The following is a 20,162-nucleotide window of genomic DNA, read 5'->3' on the forward strand; positions in this document are numbered from 1 at the left end:
AATTAAAATGAATTATCTTAACAACAATTTTGTCAAAATGATTGAAGAGAAGAAACATTGTTGGGCGCCAGCTATGGATTACGTTGCAGCTTATCCTGGAGCATATATACATGATACATGCATGCATAAGTAACCATCACCATCAATGAATCTTACAAAATTGTATTTCATACGTCTTCCCTTCCGTGGTGCCTTGGCCACTCCTGTTGCTGTTACATTCTTACTCATTCTCATAGATAACCAAGCGGTAACCCTAACGTTCTCTCCTTCTTTTGTCACATCTTTAGTCTCTACCTTCTACACACTTCTAGTTTTGTTTTGGTAGACCATGTGAACCATGTGTCTGTGATCAACTGGACCCTCTTTCAAGGATAAAATAAAATAAAAATGTTTAATTATTTATTTTATTTTTTTAATTTTCAAATGAATTTTTTAATTCGTCTATTTCATATTTTAATTCCTAAAAGATATTTGTCGTTAAGTTTTATTAACTCAATTAATTAAAAAATTTTAACTTTAAAAACTTTTGAGAATTAAAATATAAAATTTATAAATTAAAAAATTTATTTATTAATTATAGAAACTAAAAATAAATAAATTTATAAACTATAAATACTAAAGAAATAATTAAACCAAATAAAAATAATGCAGCATCAAATATTATGCTTCACGGGGCTTTATAGCATAATGCTATATGGCTGAAAATGAGAAAAGGTTTGGTTGATTGTTTGGGTAATATAAATATCCTAGCGTAAAAGTCATCAATTCTAAACAAACCAATCATTGATGAAAATTTTCTTCACATTTTTTATTCTTCATGTTTCAAAATAGCATAGCAAAAACTATTTTAGCTATTAATAATTTCTTTATAAAATATTAAAATTTAATTTTAAAAAATTGCGGTTAATGTTAAGTATATAAATAGAAATGAAAAGAACGATTTTTTTTTTGTTAGAAAAATGAAAAGAATGATTTGAGATGGTTGATATAATTTTTTTAGTCTCTGAATATATGAAATATATACATATTAAAAGAGAGAAGGATTTTAATTTCTATTAAGTGTTTATTCCCCTCGTCTTCACGGGGCTGATAAAAAAAGTCTAATTGAAATTTGAAAGAGTAGAAAAATGAAAAAAAAAAGTTATGTATTTTAATTTCTAGCATAGAAGGAGATAATTGTCTCAATTCCATTTTTACTGTCAGATCAGATGACTCAGATATTGTATAGTTTTTGTGATATTTTTTTGTGTGGCTGGGCCTTGAGCCACACTATTTTATCACTGTACCGTATCATATCATGTCTTTCTCATCTTATTCATCATCCCAAGTAACAAATGGTTTGACAAACAAACAACACAAATCATTGCTACTTGCTCTCTTCTTGTTTACCCTTGCTTCACTTTATGATTAAAGGTTACAAGACACCAAGATTTGTTTGAGTATTTTTTAATGGTTAAGGAAGCTAGCTAGCTTATACTGCATCTGCATTAATAATGGGTTATTATTTTCAAATATTAAGTTTCTCTTTCATTTTTACTTTTCTTTTTTGTTTTTATTTGTTTTCACTCATATACTTCTGTATGTTTAACTTTTGAATCTTAAAATATTTTAATCTTTTTTCTTTAAATCTCAACAAAAATTGGTGGTTTAGAATTTTAATGTGTGTGTGCTCGCGGTCAAACTTCAGGGGACCAGCAAGCATCAACAAAAGTAGGAAAGACGTGTTGTTTATTTTAATTCTGATTAGCTTAACCAGAAACAAAACGAAATTATTACCATTTGCAATTATTAATTACATCGGTTCCCTTCCAATTAATCATCTAAAATCCGCGTGTCTTTGTCATCTCGCTGGCATTATTACCACGCCATATTTTGTTTTTTCCTATTCAGTGTTTATTCCCATCGTCTTCTTCCCATTAAATCCGATAGAATGAAGTAGCATCTCGTTCATATATATAAGATTATGGCCATTGGTCAATATATGCTTATACATGTTAGTCGAATTTTATCACTGGTACTTTTTATTTCTTTGGTTTTATCTGTTCTATAGTTATGTTTCTTTTGTCTACATGATATATATAATCATTGTATTCATATAGTTCTGTCTCAATAGTTATCATATACTATTAAATATAATAAGTGGTTTTGTTCTTCTTCACTTCCACGTTCCATGAAATGAATATGCTCTTCTTATAGTACTAGGATGGATCTGCAGTTTGTGTTGTTCAAGATCTGTGTGGTTTATTTCATTGTTGTTTGCTTAAGATATATTTATTTACTTTACTAAAGTAAAATTTCTCTTTGTGCGTAGGATTAATAATTAGCACATAGTTTTTTGGAAGAGTTGTGAAAATGGGACTTGTGGAGCTTTTTGGAGTGGCATCTATGCCCGTGATCAAAGTACTAATAATCACTGCAGTTGGCTTGCTTCTTGCACTGGATAACGTAAATTTGTTGGGAAAAGATGCAAGGATACAAGTGAATCATGTAACTCCATTAACACTTAATGACGTCTTTTTTCCTCTTTTTCCTTATTTTTTCATTTGTTTGTTATATATCTTATTGACAACAGTGTTTCATCTATATGACAGCTTGTGCATTATGTGTTCAATCCTGCACTGGTGGGTGGCAATTTGGCGGACACGATTACTTTTGAGAATGTTGTTTTATTGTGAGTATTGATTTTTTTTCTGAATTTTGGTCATAATATGTGGATTTGCTTTCTTCCTTTGAATTATGGTTTCTAACATTTTTTTGTTGTGATTTAGGTGGTTCATGCCCGTCAATATCCTCCTTACGTTTATAATAGGTTCTGCCTTAGGATGGATCCTTATCAAATTAACAAGGGCTCCCAAACACTTGGAAGGGCTAATATTGGGTGTCTGTTCTGCAGGTAGAATTTTCTCTTCAAAATTAATGAATCCTGGAAGGCAAACATGTTATCTGTGTTATGTTTTCACTGTTTATTTCCCCTGAATTTTATTGTTGAATTTTTAATATCAAAGACTGTATAGACCTTCTTGGCTACATGGGTTACTGGCAATGAAAAGTTTATCTGAGCAATCTTAAGGAACAAAACTCATGGACACTTCTCTTGGTGTCTACATCAAGAAAGAGACGGAAATAAAGGAGATATAAGTGAGTGATATGATCGGTGATGTGATTTATATAATTGGTGATGAATATGATAGAAGAAAGAGAGAGAAAAATTGAGAGTGTCAATTAGCTGTTTTGACTGTTTAAGTGTTCATAAATCAGCATCCCAAGAAAAAAGATCTTTGGACACCTCTACTGGAGTCTACACCAAGAAAGAGATGAGAGATATGATTGGTAATGTGATGTAATTGAAGAGAGATAGAGGGAAATTAGGAGTATCAATCAGGTTTTAGACTGTTTAGGTGTTTATAAATTAACACTCCTTAAGGAAAAAAAAAGCATGGACACCAAGAGAGAAATAGGAAGAGAGGAGATACAATGATTTATGATGTAATGTGATAGAAGAGAGACATGGAGAGAAATTGAAATTGGGAGTGTCAATTAGGCATTTGGATTGTTTAGGTGTTCATAAATCAGCACTCCAATCTTGTATGGTCTGTACATTTACTAATTTTGCTAACAAACAAATAATTGGAAGTCCTAATATTCTCCAGTTCCTGAATGAAATGAAGGCCTTTAGTTAACTGTAGACATGAAAGTTGCACAAAAACTTCTTGCATCTTGTTGTCCTGTTGCTGCATGCCATAATGTTTGAAATGTTTCATATTTTATCTAAAGCTCAAGCTGTAGCATCGGTTCTTGCCGGATACATCTTGCAGTTAAGCTTATTTTCAGACTTACATGAACAGGAAATTTAGGAAACTTGCCTATAATCATTATCCCGGCTATATGTAAAGACAAAGGTAGTCCTTTTGGAGACTCCAATGTCTGCTATCAATATGGAATGGCTTATGCTTCACTTTCTATGGCGGTTTGTAACTTCATCAGCTACTTTCATATTAATTCTTAACTTACAATAATGGGTATAAATGTGAAGTTTTCCAACCAAAAACTAAAAATAATGGAAACGTTTTTCTTTTTTGCAATATTTGTTTCCCTTTTGTTTTCTGAAGTGGTATCCATTGGTAAATTGTAGGTTGGAGCTGTTTATACATGGACTTATGTCTACAACATAATGAGAGTTTCCGCAAGTGTAGTCCCAAAAGATGATTATAGAACTAGCTCCTTCAGACTGGAGGCTTCAGGAGAGTTCCTAGAATTCATACCAGAGGAAGAATCCTCAGAACCTGAAAATCCACCAAAGGACAACATGGATGATTACACTCTTCTGCTTTCTTCAATTGAATCTGAGGAGAATGTGAAGGTTGCTACCAATAACCCTTTCAAAAGATATTTTATACTAATCATAGGGAAATCATGATCTTAGAAATTAGTATGGTTTTATATACTAGCATTGTATATTAGAAAATTCAAATACAAAAGACCAACTTTTTTATAATGCTCATCTCAGAAATCTCATTTTACTAGGTTCCAATTCTTATATCACAATCTATACTTATAAAGAGAGTAAACAATAAAGCGAGACACCCAAGTTCTTGCTTCCTAACTTTTCCTTTTCTCTTTAGCCAGTGTGTGTGACAATTGACATAAAATGAATTCAAATTGAATGTAGTAACACACAAAATTATAAATTGAGTCCCTATTCCTCAATGAGTTGTCTACAAATTGCAAAATCCTTATAAGTATCACCTAGCATATTTACATTGATTAATCCTAAATTTATCTGTTTTTGTAGAACTCATGATTCTAAAATTCATCTGAGCTTCTATCTCACGCAGGAGAATTACCTATCTAATGTTCAATAAATTAAATTTCATACGCTGATGCATCTGAGTTTCGGGTGTTTTATTGCAGTTACCAATCTCAGCTAAAATCAAACAACAATTTGGAAACCTTTTAGTCAACTCCAATTTCAGAGCCATATTTTCACCAGCAACTCTTGGAGCGGTATGATACAATGAACTGAACGTATGTTAGTGAAATATACTGCCATGCAGATTAGTAACATAAAATGCACCATGATAACTTTTTAAGTATAAGGCCATTTATTGATTAAAGTGGCCGCAATAGTTTCTTATGTTATTTTAAAAATATTCACCCATCAGATGAACTTTTATTTTTGGTAATGCATGCATGCAGATTGTTGGCTTTATTGTAGGAGTGGTTCCCCAGATACGTAAATTGATGATTGGCGGCGATGCTTCACTTCATGTGATTCAAGACTCTGTTACCATGGTTGGGTATGCATCGATTCCAAAACTTTCTTTTTACTCCCTCCGTCCCATTATATTTTAATCTTCAAAAAAGAAAAAAGTATCATATATTTTGATATTGCATGCAAGAATTACATCATATATTCAATATATGTAATATTACAAATTAAAACATCTCAAAAGATCATAAACAATATCTAAGACAAGAAATAGTTAACTTCAAGAATCACAAAAGATGGGAATGAAAGAGTACAATTAATAGGAAGTGCTAGAAGCAGTGAGGAGATCTTAATAATAACACTAATAATCTGATATTTTACGCATTAAAAGTCATTGTTACCATCCCATATGATTATATAAAAATTTTAAAGAAAAAAAATACTACATTCACCTAGTTTTATAAATTTAAATACACCAATCAATAAAAAGTGTATATTTTAGAAAATACTACATACGACTGATTTCTTGTTTTTCATTGCTGACCACTGAATTCACCTTTGAACTTTTAATTTCCTGAGAGATTGTATTTCCTTACAGTATCTTATTAATTGCATGCAGTGAAGCCGCCGTTCCAATTATAACCCTTATAATGGGAGCAAACCTCCTTAAAGGCAATAACTAATTCTTATATAGCCATGCTTTTCTTTTTTTTTTTTAAACTCCTCTTTGGCACCTTATGAATAATTTCTTTCTTGGATTAATGGACTACAGGCTTGAAGGGAGCAAATACTTCTATTTGGACAGTTATAGGAATTATAGTAGTTCGATATATTTTCCTGCCAATTTTGGGTATTCTAGTTATTAAAGGAGCAACACAATTGGGTTTGGTGCAACCAGATCCCTTGTATCAGTTTGTGCTTCTCCTTCAATATGCACTTCCACCTGCAATGGCTATAGGTATAATAATATCAAAGCTCTGAGATCTACTTTTATAATTGTTCAAGTGGGCACAGAGGTAGAATTGCAACACACGCACACGCAATACATCTTTTAATTTTCTCACTACATGATAATCATAGTTAAGAATTTTTTTTAAGCAGAAAATGTTAGTTTGTTAGAACGTTAATTTTTTATAAAAGAAATATTAATAAAATTCTTTTGAATACTATTTATTGTTTACTGAAATTTATTGAAAATTATAAAAATGGATGAATCTCACTTCTTATTTAATATTAATGAATTTTATTTGCAATTTTATAATTTTTAATAAATTATAATAATGAATGGCAGAAAGTGAATTAAAAGGGGTGTGTCAGAATATACATGTTCTTCATATCTATATGTATGTATCATTTCATGCATGGATTCCTGATAGTTTAGTTTACATATAACGTAGACTTTGGGGAGCGAATAATTTCTTCTGTATCTACTGTTTTTCATGCACCTTAATAATAAAGTTATTTGATATATATAACTGCATATTCAAACTTCCCTCTGTCAGGCACCATCGCGCAGTTGTTTGGAGCTGGTGAAGGTGAATGTTCTGTTATCATGCTATGGACATATGTTTTGGCCTCAGTTGCAGTCACTTTTTGGACAACCTACTTCATGTGGCTTGTGGCTTAATTTTGTATCCATTGCTATGGTTATTATTTATTTATTTATTTTTAGTTTTTGCCTTATAAGTTATCTCTTTTCAGCCAGGAGTATAGGAACTGCATACACTATCTTTGGTTTTATACAAGCTTCCTCAAAAGGATGAATTATAGAATATATGTGGTTTGGTAAACATTAATTACTTTTTCTGTGGATGATATAAACGTACGGTTCCATGTGTATGAATAGAAGATGCTTTGCAACTTCACCATTAGTTTATTTAAACAAATCAAATTAAATCTTGAGCTTATAACTTGATTAAAAATTTTGAAACTTAATTTTCACTCATTAGTTTATTTATCTTGATTTATTTTATTGAAATTCTCTTTAAATAAAACTTTGTTTGCTAATTTACTATTTAACATAAATTAAAATAATAATAAATTATATTTCTTAAGATGATTTAATTAAATTGAAGATAAAATCTTTGATGATAAAATGTTGATCTTTGAAGAAAATTTATAGTTATCTATTGAAAATATGACTCTTGAAATTCATATTATATATGTAAGTGTATTTATATAAGATGATAATAAAAAAATGATTTTAAAGACGCTCTCATTGAAAAATGGCGAGTAAAAATCATCGCATTCTAATTTATATGTAAAGAAGATTAAATTTCAATATCTTTTAAAAGAAAATTTCTATAATTAAAGTTAATATTATATCATAATATAAATTATTTATCATAAATCTAAAAATCTAATTTTAATGTTAAAATTATTTATTTATTTATTAAAAATTATAATTTAAATATAAGTTATAAATTTAAATAGATTTTTATTATAAATTTCAATTATATAAAATAAGTATTTATCCAATACATTACAGGGTAATCCATGGAAGATATTGTATTTTCCATTTTCTTTTTCTGAATTGCCTTGCCTAGGCAAGAAACATGAAAAGTTTTTTATTTGTGTTTTTTTAATTAAAGTATATGTAAATTTTTTAAGATAATTAAATAGTATTTAAAACAGATAAAATCTAAAAATACAAATCTAATTTATTATAAATAAAAAGTATATTTTACAAATGATTGAATACAGATGATTAAGATTGAATCGCAGTATTATTCGAATTCGATCTCAAATAATTCTTGACATTGCATAATAGTTAAACTCATCTCTCGTACCTAAAAACGCAAAATTAATTGCTTTGAGGAACCCAAACCAGTCGGAAGAAATGTTGCTTATCCGAGCACTTGCATGTTAACTTCTTCAAATCTCTCTCTTCACCTTTTGAATTGTAACATTGAACACAATAAATTTCGTTTCTCATTGTCTTTCAGTCCCTCAACGAAAACCCAACTTTGCTTCCACCCACTACTAAGCACTCTCCAACACAATCTTGCTTGCTTTTCTCTTTTTCACTTTCATTCATCTTCAACAACATCTACTTCCTTTCCTTTCCAAGATCCCGGTTTGTCCTTTTTCCTTTTCCATTTTTTTAATTTTCAAATCGTTAATTTCCCCTCTCAATAATTTGTCTCCGGCATGCTCATGTCGATTTCACTCGGGCACTCTTCTTTGCGCTACTCTAATCAGGCATTCATCTCCATTTGTGATGATTTCATAGAGATCAAACTGTATCGTTCATGCACATAAAAGATGATGAAGGATTGTATTTTTTTTTTTGTTTATCGTTTCAGTTGTGTTTAATCATGAGTCCTTTGACCCCTTTTGTATTATGCACCTTTACTCTCTATTTCTTCAACAAAGATAGTGGCTTGATGCTATTTTGATTATTGGGTTTTCTGGAAAATGGAGTTTGAGCCTTTGAGTCTAAGCGACGAGGTTATTGAATTTGATATGATTGGTTTGGGGGATGATGCTGCCATTGACACGGAGCACCCTGTCGAGGATGATGAGGACCTTGTTAATATTGATAATAGTCCTGCTACTGCTTTTACTGTTCTAGCTGCTGGTTTGGGACCTCACATTGCTGGAGGGGACACTAATCTTGAACCTTGTCAAGGTATGGAATTTGAATCCGAAGAGGCTGCAAAGGCCTTTTATAACTCCTATGCTCGCCGTGTTGGCTTTAGTACGCGGGTGAGCATGTCACGACGCTCCAGGCGTGATGGTTCTATAATTCAGAGGTCTTTTGTGTGTGCCAAGGAAGGTTTTCGTGTGGAGAGGGAGAAGCATTTGGTTGATGGCAGAGTCAAGCGACCTCGTGCTGAAACCCGTGTTGGTTGCAAGGCCATGTTGGTTGTGAAAATCCAAGATTCTGGTAGATGGGTTGTTTCTTCTTTTCTCAAGGAACATAACCATGAATTGGTTCCGCCTGACAAGGTGCATTGCCTTCGTTCGCACCGCCATGTTTCAGGTCCAGCTAAGTCGTTGATTGATACTTTACAGGGTGCCGGAATAGGCCCTAGTGGAATAATGTCTGCACTAATAAAAGAATATGGAGCTATTAGCAATATCGGTTTCACTGAGCGTGACTGTAGGAATTATATGAGAAGCAGTAGGCAAAGGACCCTTGGAGGTGACACTCAAATCCTTTTGGATTACTTGAAGAGCAAACAAGCAGAGAATCCTTCATTTTTCTATGCTGTACAACTACAAGGTGATGAAGATCATTGCATGAGTAATATCTTCTGGGTTGATTCCAAGGCCAGGACTAACTACACTTACTTTGGTGACACTGTCACCTTTGACACAGCATATAGGTCAAACCGCTATAGATTGCCTTTCGCACCTTTCACTGGTGTAAATCATCATGGACAGCCTGTACTATTTGGTTGTGCTCTCCTGATAAATGAATCTGAGGCCTCTTTTGTTTGGTTGTTCAAAACCTGGCTTGAAGCAATGACAGGCCAACCTCCAGTTTCAATTACTACTGATCATGATAGGGTGATTCGTGCAGCCATCAACAATGTCTTTCCTGGTACCCGTCACCGATTTTGTAAGTGGCACGTTTTTAAAGAGTGCCAAGAGATGTTATCACATGTGCTTTCTGAACATCTTAATTTTGAAGCTGACCTCCACAAATGTGTTAATCTGACGGAGTCCATTGAGGAGTTTGAGTCTTGTTGGTCCTCCCTAATTGATAGGTATGATCTCAAAGAACACGAATGGCTAAAAGCAATTTATGGTGATAGGCGGCAGTGGGTACCAGTGTACTTGAGGGACACATTTTTTGCTGAAATGTCAATAACACAGCGAAGTGATAGCATAAACTCTTATTTCGATGGATATATCAATGCATCAACAACACTTCAGCTTTTTGTCAAGCAGTATGAGAAAGCTCTGGAGAGCCGTTATGAAAAAGAAGTCAAAGCTGATTATGACACAATTAACACTACTCCAGTTCTGAAGACTCCATCACCTCTAGAGAAACAGGCAGCTGAAGTTTACACAAGAAGATTGTTTATCAAATTTCAAGAAGAGTTGGTTGAGACATTAACATTCTTGGCAAACAAAGTAGATGAGAAAGAAATAATTACTGTGTATAGAGTAGCCAAATATGGGGAAATGCACAGGGCCTACTTTGTCAGATTTAACTCTTTTGAGATGAAAGCTACTTGTACCTGCCAGATGTTTGAGTTTTCTGGTCTAGTTTGTAGACATATATTGACTGTCTTTAGGGTTATAAATCTTCTTACTTTACCATCTCATTATATTTTAAAAAGATGGAGCAGGATAGCTAAAAGTGGGGCCATATTGGATGAACGTACTACTAATTTGTCAACTCGTGCCCAAGAATCCCTAACTATCCGATACAATAACCTTCGTCACAAGGCCCTTAAGTATGCTGATGAGGGAATAAACTCTCCAAAAGTTTATGATGTGGCATTGAGTGCACTTCTGGAAGCTGCGAGTAAAGTGGCACTTGCAACAAAAAATGGTGGAAGGCAGACTATTTTAAATGGAACATGTGAAGAAGACCTTCATCAGAGCAATGAAGTAACTACAAGTTGCAGCGATTCTCCTATTGGTTCACAACAATCTTCATACAAGGTCTGTTGTTTTTGGTAATTTATGATAGCATATTTTCCTGCAGGAACATTTATATACTTTTGTTGTTCATAAAGTTTCCAATGTTCTAATTGTATTTTTAGATAGTGCTAATTTTATATTGTTATTTTCTTTTCAAGTTTAAAGGAAAATGGTTTATGAGAATTGGACCATAACTCTTACCATTTTATTTAAAAGGAAGAAAAAAAATCCCACCTTCCTTCTTCCTTGAGAAGTTGCAAAGATGGTTTCTTAAAGGTAGTTCGTGAATCAGTAAATTTGATATGATAAAATGGTGTAATACTATCATCAACTCTCTCAAATAGTGTGATATGATTTTCACTTTTAAGATATTTTATGTTATGAGATGAGAATAGATATTTTTAAATTTTCTATTCTACTAATCATAGTGATGTTCCAAATCTTTTATGGAGAACATTGTTGGTTGTGATTTTTTTTTTAAAAAATGATAAGCAGTTTAATTGTTAACTGCATTTTGATCTAGGCTTCCACTCTATATTTTTAAATTTTGGAGAATTTCTATCTCAAAACTATCCTTAAGTAAATTGGAGAACAAACCTATTATGTGATTGACTTCAAAAGCCCTCAAGTTGTTTCTTGCATTCAATAGTCTCTATGATCTTGTTCCTGAATTTCATTGTTTGCACATTTGCTATATCTTGTGCTACTTTCTGCTAGTTAGAATTGCTAAAGCTATTCAGCCAATTTATTGTTCAATGAAAAATGCTAGCGACACTTGCTCTGACACTTTCTTCCTTACACTCTCTCTTTGTCCACCTCTGCCACCATTAGTGTATCATGTAGATAAGTCTATATTGTTGATAAAAGTTCTGAAAAATTAGAAAAGTGTAAAAACTGTCAAGAAAATCTTGGTCCCTTATCACAGTGAATCTTATTTAATTTGCTATGTGATATTTAGAGGCATTACACATGTATTTGGATCTTTGAAAAAAAAGCTTTTGTTCCCTTTGTTTGTAGGAGGATTCCTGATTCTCCTTTATAAAATTATTCTCATATCAAATTTGAGTTTAGGCTAGGGGTGGGAACCTCGCACTTTGGGATTATTCAAACTAAATGGAACCAACAGAATTGCTTTAATTCATGCAGTGAAACCATTTATGAACTGTTTATTTAGCTTCTGTTATCCCTATCCCAACTTATTTTCTTTCGTTCTGTTTCTAAAGAACAATACAATTTTGTTGTAGGATGACCAAGATAGAACAATTGAGAAGTTGACACGGCAACTTGACCGAGCTCGAAGGAAGTGTGAAGTCTATAGGTCCAACTTGCTGTCGGTTTTAAAAGATATTGAAGAGCAGAAGCTACAATTATCAGTTAAAGTCCAAAATATTAAGTTAGAAATGAAAGATTGAATTGTGATTGCCATTAATGGAGTTGATGCATGTATTTCTTTCATGTAGGTTGAACCTCTTGCGAAGCATTTTAGTAGGGTGCCTGTGTAGTGAAGTTAAGAAGCTGCTAAGAGGGAATTTCTAACCAGTTTTTTTTCTCTCATTTTTTTGGATAGCAATGTCTAACCAGTTTTAGTGAGGGATGGGTTCACTGGTTTTCAAATCTTCAGACTCGAGACCCAATCTGATGGTAATCGGTTTGTGTTTTTCAGTTCAAATTAAGTAACCAACCCATTACCAACAAGGTCCAATATTAATATTTAGTAGATAGTTAGATTCTTTAAACATGCTAGGGTTTGATTTATGACTATGTATAAAGAAATTAGTTTTTGTTAAAAAGAAAGTTTACTTTAGTAATCTCTACACTCAAAGAAATTAGTTTTTGACTATGGATTGAAGAACATTCTTGTTTGAAAATTCACTGTCAAAAAAAACAAAAATTCTTGTTTGAAAATCGAAAGAAAATCAACTTGTTTGAAAAATCAGTACTACTTTATTGCTATTTTTATTTCCAATTAATTGAAGTTTATTAATGATATCCACTTATTTTTTCATGAAAATAATTTTTTAACCAATAAATAATAAGGTACACTAATTGGTTAAAAAATTATCTTTTAAAAAATAATCACCTCTTTAATCATTTAATTTAATGCCAAAAATAATCTTGAAATAAAATTAAAATTTATGATAATTTAATCAATCTTATCACTTTTATTGATGTTAATAAATTAGATAATAATTTTTTTATATATAAGACGAAAGATAATATTATTCTACTAAACATTCATTAGATCACATTATTTTTTTTATATATTTTAATACTGAATCCTATAAAAAAAAGTTACGTGTGTATGTGCACGTGCCCGCGCCTTGATCACCACTACTTAGTAGAAAGATTTGCTTGTTGTATTCTTATTATTCTGCTAGCTGTGGCAAAGGTTCCCAGACTGTCAAATACTTGACAACATCCAGCATATAAAGGCTAGGCATAAACGTGTCCATGAACTGAAATAGATAACCTAACGAAAGATAGCCACTGCCTTATTTCTCATTATTATTCTATTTCATTCCCAAGATGATAGTTGGTCATATTTCATTCACCAACCCCAATCCCCATCCCCAAAAGGAATAAAATAAATAAATAAATAGAACAAACCAATGAAAATATGGTAGAATATTACGGCCTTGTCAAACAATTCTTAACTCAAGGTTTGGATAGCCAGCCCGAGCTTTGTGCCTCTCGAAGAGATCTTGAAGTGCTTCCACAAACTGACTATGTATCTTGGCAACCTAAAAGAAGGTTTAAATAATGAAAGAGGTTAGAAATTCAGGCAGCTGAACCCCAACATCTGCAGATATCTAGAAAAAATTCATCATATTATGCTAATCTCAAGACATCATTTTATGTATTGGTAATCAAGTCTTCAATTATTAAAGTATACAAACAGGCATTTCATGGATTGAACGAACACTTTTAAATTTTAAGTATTAGAGATATATAAAAAAATGAAAATTAAAAAAACATCCAAGAGAAAGTTAGTTAGATGGATAAAAGCTAGTTTTACTGATTAAAATATAAAATTCAAACATATAAAATTTTTAGTTTTTTAAAAATACAAAAAAAATAGCTTAGTTAATAAAAGATTATTTAACTAGTGATTTGCAAATTCTCGTTATGCCTAATGTTAAATTGTCAACTGAATAAATTTATTCATTGATTAAATAAAACAAGGAAAATAAAGTCTTATTTGAATGAGTAATTAACCGACAAGAAAATAATATTGGTTGTGTTTGATATATAAACCCAGAAACCTTGTAACACAAAATGAGGGTTGTTATCCTACTCTCAAGGAAGATTATAGTTTGTCATATAGGGGTGATTACATGTTACTCAAACACTTCGGCCAAAGATAAGACAAGATAACGATCAAACCAGATGTAAGTTTCTTGTGTAATTACTCCAAATTCTCTCCACTGTCATATTAGCAACAAGAAAACAAGTAATAAAAGTTTATGAGGCATTTTAACTTAGGAGAGGTTCTAAATTACTGGATCCTTGTGAATCCTATTTAACATAAAGGCTGTCCAATAGCACATACCTCCTCGGTGGTTGGTTCTGGTTTTTTGTCAAGCTCAATTGGTCTACCCACAACCACATGCATAGGATGTCTGAACGGTAATGGAGACCTGAAAAGGATATAAGAAAATGTATTTAAAAAAAATAAAAAAGATACTCCCTCCATTGGATGACTGTAGTTTTAGCCTTTGAAAAAAATCTAAATTAACTGATGTTCTCTCACTTTTCGATGAGATATTCAAACATATATTCTAATTTTGCCCTCTAATAAATACTATTGTCTTGAAAGACTTAATAATACATTTATTGAAAGTAAGAAAGAGAATAAGGATATTTTAGTAAAATTATCTCCTAATAAATACTAATTCTCCTGGAATACTTGCTTTCTTAATCTGCGTGAAAAAATCTTAAACATGAGTCATTTTGAGATGAGTGGTAGTGATTTCAGAGAACAGAAAATTTCATGCTCGCTAGTTTAGACTCTATAATTCTATATCAATAAAAGGGTATTCTCCTAGATCAATTACTCAATGCTGCATAAGTGCCTTCAATATAGAATAAATATTTCCCCACCCACACACAAAACGCTTGCAAGTTATTAAAAAAGCTGATCGAAAAAAGGCATGCATCCTACACAACATCATTTGAATCCACCTTTTCGAATCCCATTTAGCAAATATTTTGAGCTTATTCCCTACAAAAATTGAACTATTCACTTTACTACTGCTCCTATACATATTAGGTGCCAATTCCTTTTGTTGTTAACTTAAATATATAGGAAGCATATTAGTTGAGCATGAAATAAATTAATCTTGATCATGCAACCAAAATTAATGGTTAAGATTAAATTAAAGTGGAAAAATTTAGCCATCCTTCTATAGTTGTATAGCCAAAAATTAACTTCTCTCACGATCTCACCTCATACCCTTATTAGATAAGCCCTACACAACATTTTGAATATGGATGGCATGGTTTCACATTTTAAAATTGAATATTATTATATTGTTTGTTTCATCCTCTCCAATTTAATCATTTTTACAGCGTCAACTTCCAGCTCAAAATATTAGTTAGACTCATTCCTTTTTGAAGAAACCTTAGCAACTTTGCTAGTGAAAACAGCTGAAATGAGAAAAAGCTGCAGGTTGACAAAAGAAAGACGCACCAAAAAACATATTGGGGTGAACTTGATAGCCCTTGCAAATTTCAGAAAGAACTTCCCACCTGGTTTCCACCACTTATAGACATTTGACTGCAAAAAAGTAATACCAAAAAGGATAATTATCTTCAACTTGTAAAGTATGTGCAAAGAAAAGATCACAACAAATAAAGTATCTATAGTGGTGAGAAAACACCCATAGCCACAAGAAGAATCTACTGCTACATGTCCCCAAATGTCACTGCTACATTTTGAATATGGGTTGGTAATGGGCCTTTCCCAGACAACAAGAGGCGCAAAACCATTGGCACTTTTATTAGGCCCAGATGTATTACAAAGTTGTATAACTTTTTCCAATGTTTCATGATGAGGATGCCCAAGTTACATGCCAATTCACATATGAACTAAGTGCAGTGGGTGAATTAACATGTGTAGCAGGAATTACAGGAGCTAAACATAGGAGATACAGACAGTAAAGTATTCTGCCAAAAAGGTAGAGGATATTAAATTGAGGAATCATGCACACTAGCACTAGCACGATCATCTCTTGGAATGACAAGATTTGTGAACCTGTAGAGTTCATCATGTCCCATAGTGCCCTCCAGCAGCACTTTACAGGAGTCCTAGGATTTAAAAAAACAATGGAAGGGAAGAAATTCAATGGAATTATCATCTTGAGCAAATTTATTAACACTAACCAAGTTCTTAGTGATCATGTCAGGAACAAGGAGTAAATTGTTGAGGACCAAATAAGTGTGGAATGAACAGGGGAAGAAAAATACGAAGAATCAATTGATTTATGAACAGACCTAGTCCATTCAGACCATTCCCCATGACGACTTGATCATATCTGCAAAAGGGAGTGCTTTGAATTGGGTTGCATGGGTCAGATGTGACATGATGGGTGGTGCAAGAATCCAGAATCCAGATACCAAGTCTGAGCCTCGAAGCCAGTAAGTAAGGCCTGGAACGATTGTGGAGATGCAGCAGTTGATTGCATGTGACTTTGGTCAGCATTTCTACAATACTGGTGTGAAGGAACAGCTTCAAACTATGGAAAGGGGCATTGGGCATGGAATGTCCCACTCAATATAAGCTGGACTTCCAGTTTCACAATCTTCTTTTGTGTTAAAGTGGGATGAAATGAAAGGATTCACCATGACGCACCAAGGCCACTAATCACAGCTTCAACTTGCTATTTCCATTGAAGGAAATTGTTATAATCAAAGCTTGATTGAAATCAAAGAGGAAAACACCACAGGAATCACAGAGTAAAGATTCACGAAACTATCATGAATGAATCCATGAATAAAAAAAGGAGCTCTATGATACCATATTCGAAACTATCTTTTCTGATACCAGAGTATGAGAGGAAGAAATGCAGAGAGAGAGAGAAACAAATTACAAATGACTGTTGAATTGAAAACTGAAATCAGATTCCATCAGAAATAAATACCTGGCCAAAGCAGAAAACTGGAACCAAAGGTCGGCCTTTCACCATTGTTATGCGGACAAATCCTCTTCTTGCCTTAAGGAAAGCAATCTACAAAGTAAAGATTCACGTTGTGTTGTTACATCTATGAAATAAATATACATTGAATAGAGCAAAGTCATTCTTAAAAGACCCATTTTATGTATAGATCATTTCTACCTATATTTACAAACTATAAAAGAGAGGCTTAAATACATTTTTGGTCCTTGCAATTTAGCATTTTTTTTCATTTTCATCCCTGCAATTTTTTTTGTTTTAGTCCTTTCAAAATGTGTTTGTTTTATTTTTTGTCTTTTAAAGTGCTTGAGATAATGTTTTTTTCACTATTCAAAGCGTTATCTAAAGCACTTTAAGGATGAAAAACAAAATAAACACATTTTGTAAGGACTAAAATATTTTTTTCCAGGGACGAAAATGATAAAAGCGCTAAATTGCAGGGACCAAAAAATGTATTTAAGCCTAAAAAAATTCAGCATGACCCATAACCAAAGCTTCTTGAACAGTATCCATTTAGTAGAAGAAACATAATTGGAGGCTAGAAGACAAATTTATACATATACTTTGTGTATTCATATTTGTTCATTAGCCATAGCTTTTCTCACCAATTCAACAAGACTTTACTTATCACAACTCAAGGTGATTCACATGTCAGTGTGCAGGAAATACAATATTTCTGGTTATTGATCCTAAAACTCAGACCACAAATGAAGTAAATGAACTGCATTTCTCTTTCCTCCTTCAAGACTATATTGAAATTAGATGCAGAAGATAATAGGAAACAATAACTAATATACTATTGAAAAATTGAAACACACACAGTTCTTAGTTGAGCCCCATTGATACAATAGCTGGGAAAACTCTGCACCAAATGTTTTATTATTAAATTTGGCATCAATCACAATTCTATACGTAGAGGAAAATAATAATAAAAAATCATTTAGTCAAAAGAAAAAATATATCACATATGCATTGAGTAAGAGGAGTGAAAAGCAATACACCTCAGTGCCACGCTGCATGAGAAATGCTTCTTGCACTCCACCAGGTATTAAAATGCAACTATGACCAGATGCTAACAGGGAGATAAAAATTTTCTTTGTTGCCGGTGTAAGACCCAACCATGTCCATGTGTGTCTCAAAAACGGTGTGTAGAACACCTATCAATTAATGTGAAGAAAAACTTGAAATGAAATCCTCAATTACCATAATTCATCTTTACAGAGTCCCAAGTACAAGCTTTACCGTGCTGCTAGCAAGACTTTAACTTTTGGAAGAGGCATGAAACCTGTGTGTTCAGCCAGTGCAACAATGCCAATTGGCAAAACTGAATGTGGTTCATACCCAAAAACTGCATGTTGGGCAAACTGTTGTTACAATGAAAGAGCTACGACCAAGAAGATACAAGTAAACAGTATTCCAATGACTTATTAGGCTAAATTCTGCAGACAAATTAACTCCAAGACTCCATTCAAAATAGGAAACACAATTTATGTTTCCATTTCAAGAGAATATTCATCTTAGGCAGGGAAAGGGGAGCTCAAACAAACCATAAGCACGATTAGGATCAAAGGCTTTCATATCCTCTACGTGAAGTGTGATGGGAAAGTAATTGCAGGCGTGCTTGCATATGAACCTGAAAGGTACCAAAAATCCAAAAGAGAGATTTATGACACACAGTAGAAAAAGAAAATGCTCGAATCGTGGGCAGAAAGGTACAACTAACTACCTCGACAAATTTCGGCCGAATCTACTTTTTTGGTTGATAGGAAGCACCATAAAGACAAAGAGAAAACCGAAAACCCTGCCACGCAAAACGCCGAAACTCAATTAAATTGAACCGAGAAATGAAGAGCTCGAGAGAGGTGGAAAACGAACAAGATCGATTTGGAGAGAGGAAGGAAAAACACGGCGAAGAGGACCAGGGCGATGTTGAAGTGAATACAGCCACAGCGCCATTGCTAGAATCGCGCTGAACAAGTTGGACGAATCGACGAATTCTTCTCTCCTGCTGACCAATTTCTCCGCCTCGGCTCCGCCGTCACTCGCCGGTTCCGCCGCCATGCTCTGAACGCTGACTGAGTGTGTGATGGAACGGCGTCGTCTCAAGTAACAAATAGGAGCGTTATGCAAATTGTGGAAAGTGAGGGGGTGTAAAGCGTAAATTAGGCTTCGTCAAGGGTTTCGCTTAATCGAATAGGGAAAATTTGCAGAAAAGGGTGTAAAAGGTTCAGTTATGTTGGCGCCGTGATAGTGTTGATCGAGTGCGGTAGGGAGTAGGTTCCCCAAATGGCACTCGTTATAAATGTAAATAACACAGTTTTTTTTTTAATAGACGTAACAACAACCTGAAATATTCTTATAAATTTTGGTCATGTCTATCTTTTGTTTGATGAAATTAATTTTTAATATACACTTAAAATTCTTTACTCTTCTTTAATAATATATTCGGTGGAATTGAATTATATTTAGGTTTTTTTCCACAAACGATTCTTGTTGTCTAAAATCATCTATCTTAATTATATTTAGGTTTTTTTTAAATTGTTACAGAGATAATTAAAACTGGAGGTGAAAAATTGCTAAATTGTGATTTTTAACCACCATATATTATAAATCAAAGCTCGATCTAATGTGTGATTTGTCCACCATGATTGGGGCATACCTATGCGTGACTGCTTTCATGAATGAATTGAGTGTTTTATTGGATCTCAGACGAACATGTAACAATTATGCTTTTATTTTATTTTATTTATTTATTGTGATTTTACATTGTCAATTCAGTTTTGTAGTGATTTAAAAGAATATGTACGTTAAATGACTTTAAGCATAAAAGATCGACCGTCATAATAGGACTAAAAGGAAAAGTTATTAAAACAAAAGAATAATTAAACTAACATAAACTATATAAAAATTATAAACAACTTTTACAAAAACTAAAAAAATACTCATTTTACAAGGATAAAAACATACTTATATTATTTCACATTTATTAACTAGTTTGACATTTATTTTTTTCAAATACATTCAGTTAAATAAGTAAAGTTATTAACTTTCAACTTGTAACTTTTTTGTTAAGGGTGTGTTTGAATCTCAAATCAGTATAAAGTTAATTATATAACAATTTATAATTGAATGATGATAAAAAAAATTATCAATCAACATACTTTTAACTAATTTTTCCC

General features: G+C 32.7%; 2 protein-coding genes and 1 pseudogene across 4 annotated transcripts; 2 read left to right on the forward strand and 1 right to left on the reverse strand.

The window, feature by feature from the left end:
- Positions 1-1,849: 1,849 nt before the first annotated feature.
- On the forward strand, positions 1,850-7,074 carry LOC114376871 (protein PIN-LIKES 3-like). 3 transcript variants are annotated; one of them, XM_028335180.1, is made up of 11 exons: positions 1,850-1,993; positions 2,312-2,487; positions 2,592-2,671; positions 2,769-2,893; positions 3,846-3,967; positions 4,133-4,360; positions 4,912-5,004; positions 5,197-5,297; positions 5,829-5,881; positions 5,982-6,167; positions 6,712-7,024. In XM_028335180.1, exons 2-11 carry the CDS (start codon positions 2,353-2,355, stop codon positions 6,834-6,836), a joined length of 1,248 nt encoding a protein of 415 aa, XP_028190981.1. In that variant the 5' UTR covers positions 1,850-1,993; positions 2,312-2,352; the 3' UTR covers positions 6,837-7,024. The 3 variants fall into 3 exon arrangements, with proteins under 3 accessions (XP_028190981.1, XP_028190980.1, XP_028190982.1); XM_028335179.1 differs by having other exon boundaries at positions 1,879-2,014; positions 6,712-7,074; XM_028335181.1 differs by lacking the exon at positions 1,850-1,993 and having other exon boundaries at positions 2,136-2,487.
- An 803-nt stretch (positions 7,075-7,877) lies between these two features.
- On the forward strand, positions 7,878-12,424 carry LOC114373657 (protein FAR1-RELATED SEQUENCE 5-like). Its single transcript, XM_028331165.1, has 2 exons — positions 7,878-10,831; positions 12,055-12,424. The coding sequence occupies exons 1-2, from the start codon at positions 8,627-8,629 to the stop codon at positions 12,220-12,222; spliced, it is 2,373 nt and encodes a 790-aa protein (XP_028186966.1). The 5' UTR covers positions 7,878-8,626; the 3' UTR covers positions 12,223-12,424.
- A 670-nt stretch (positions 12,425-13,094) lies between these two features.
- On the reverse strand, positions 13,095-19,283 carry LOC114375096 (annotated as a pseudogene).
- Positions 19,284-20,162: the final 879 nt, after the last annotated feature.

This window comes from Glycine soja, chromosome 11 (genome assembly GCF_004193775.1).
Source record: "Glycine soja cultivar W05 chromosome 11, ASM419377v2, whole genome shotgun sequence".
NCBI classification, from domain to species: Eukaryota; Viridiplantae; Streptophyta; class Magnoliopsida; order Fabales; family Fabaceae; genus Glycine; species Glycine soja.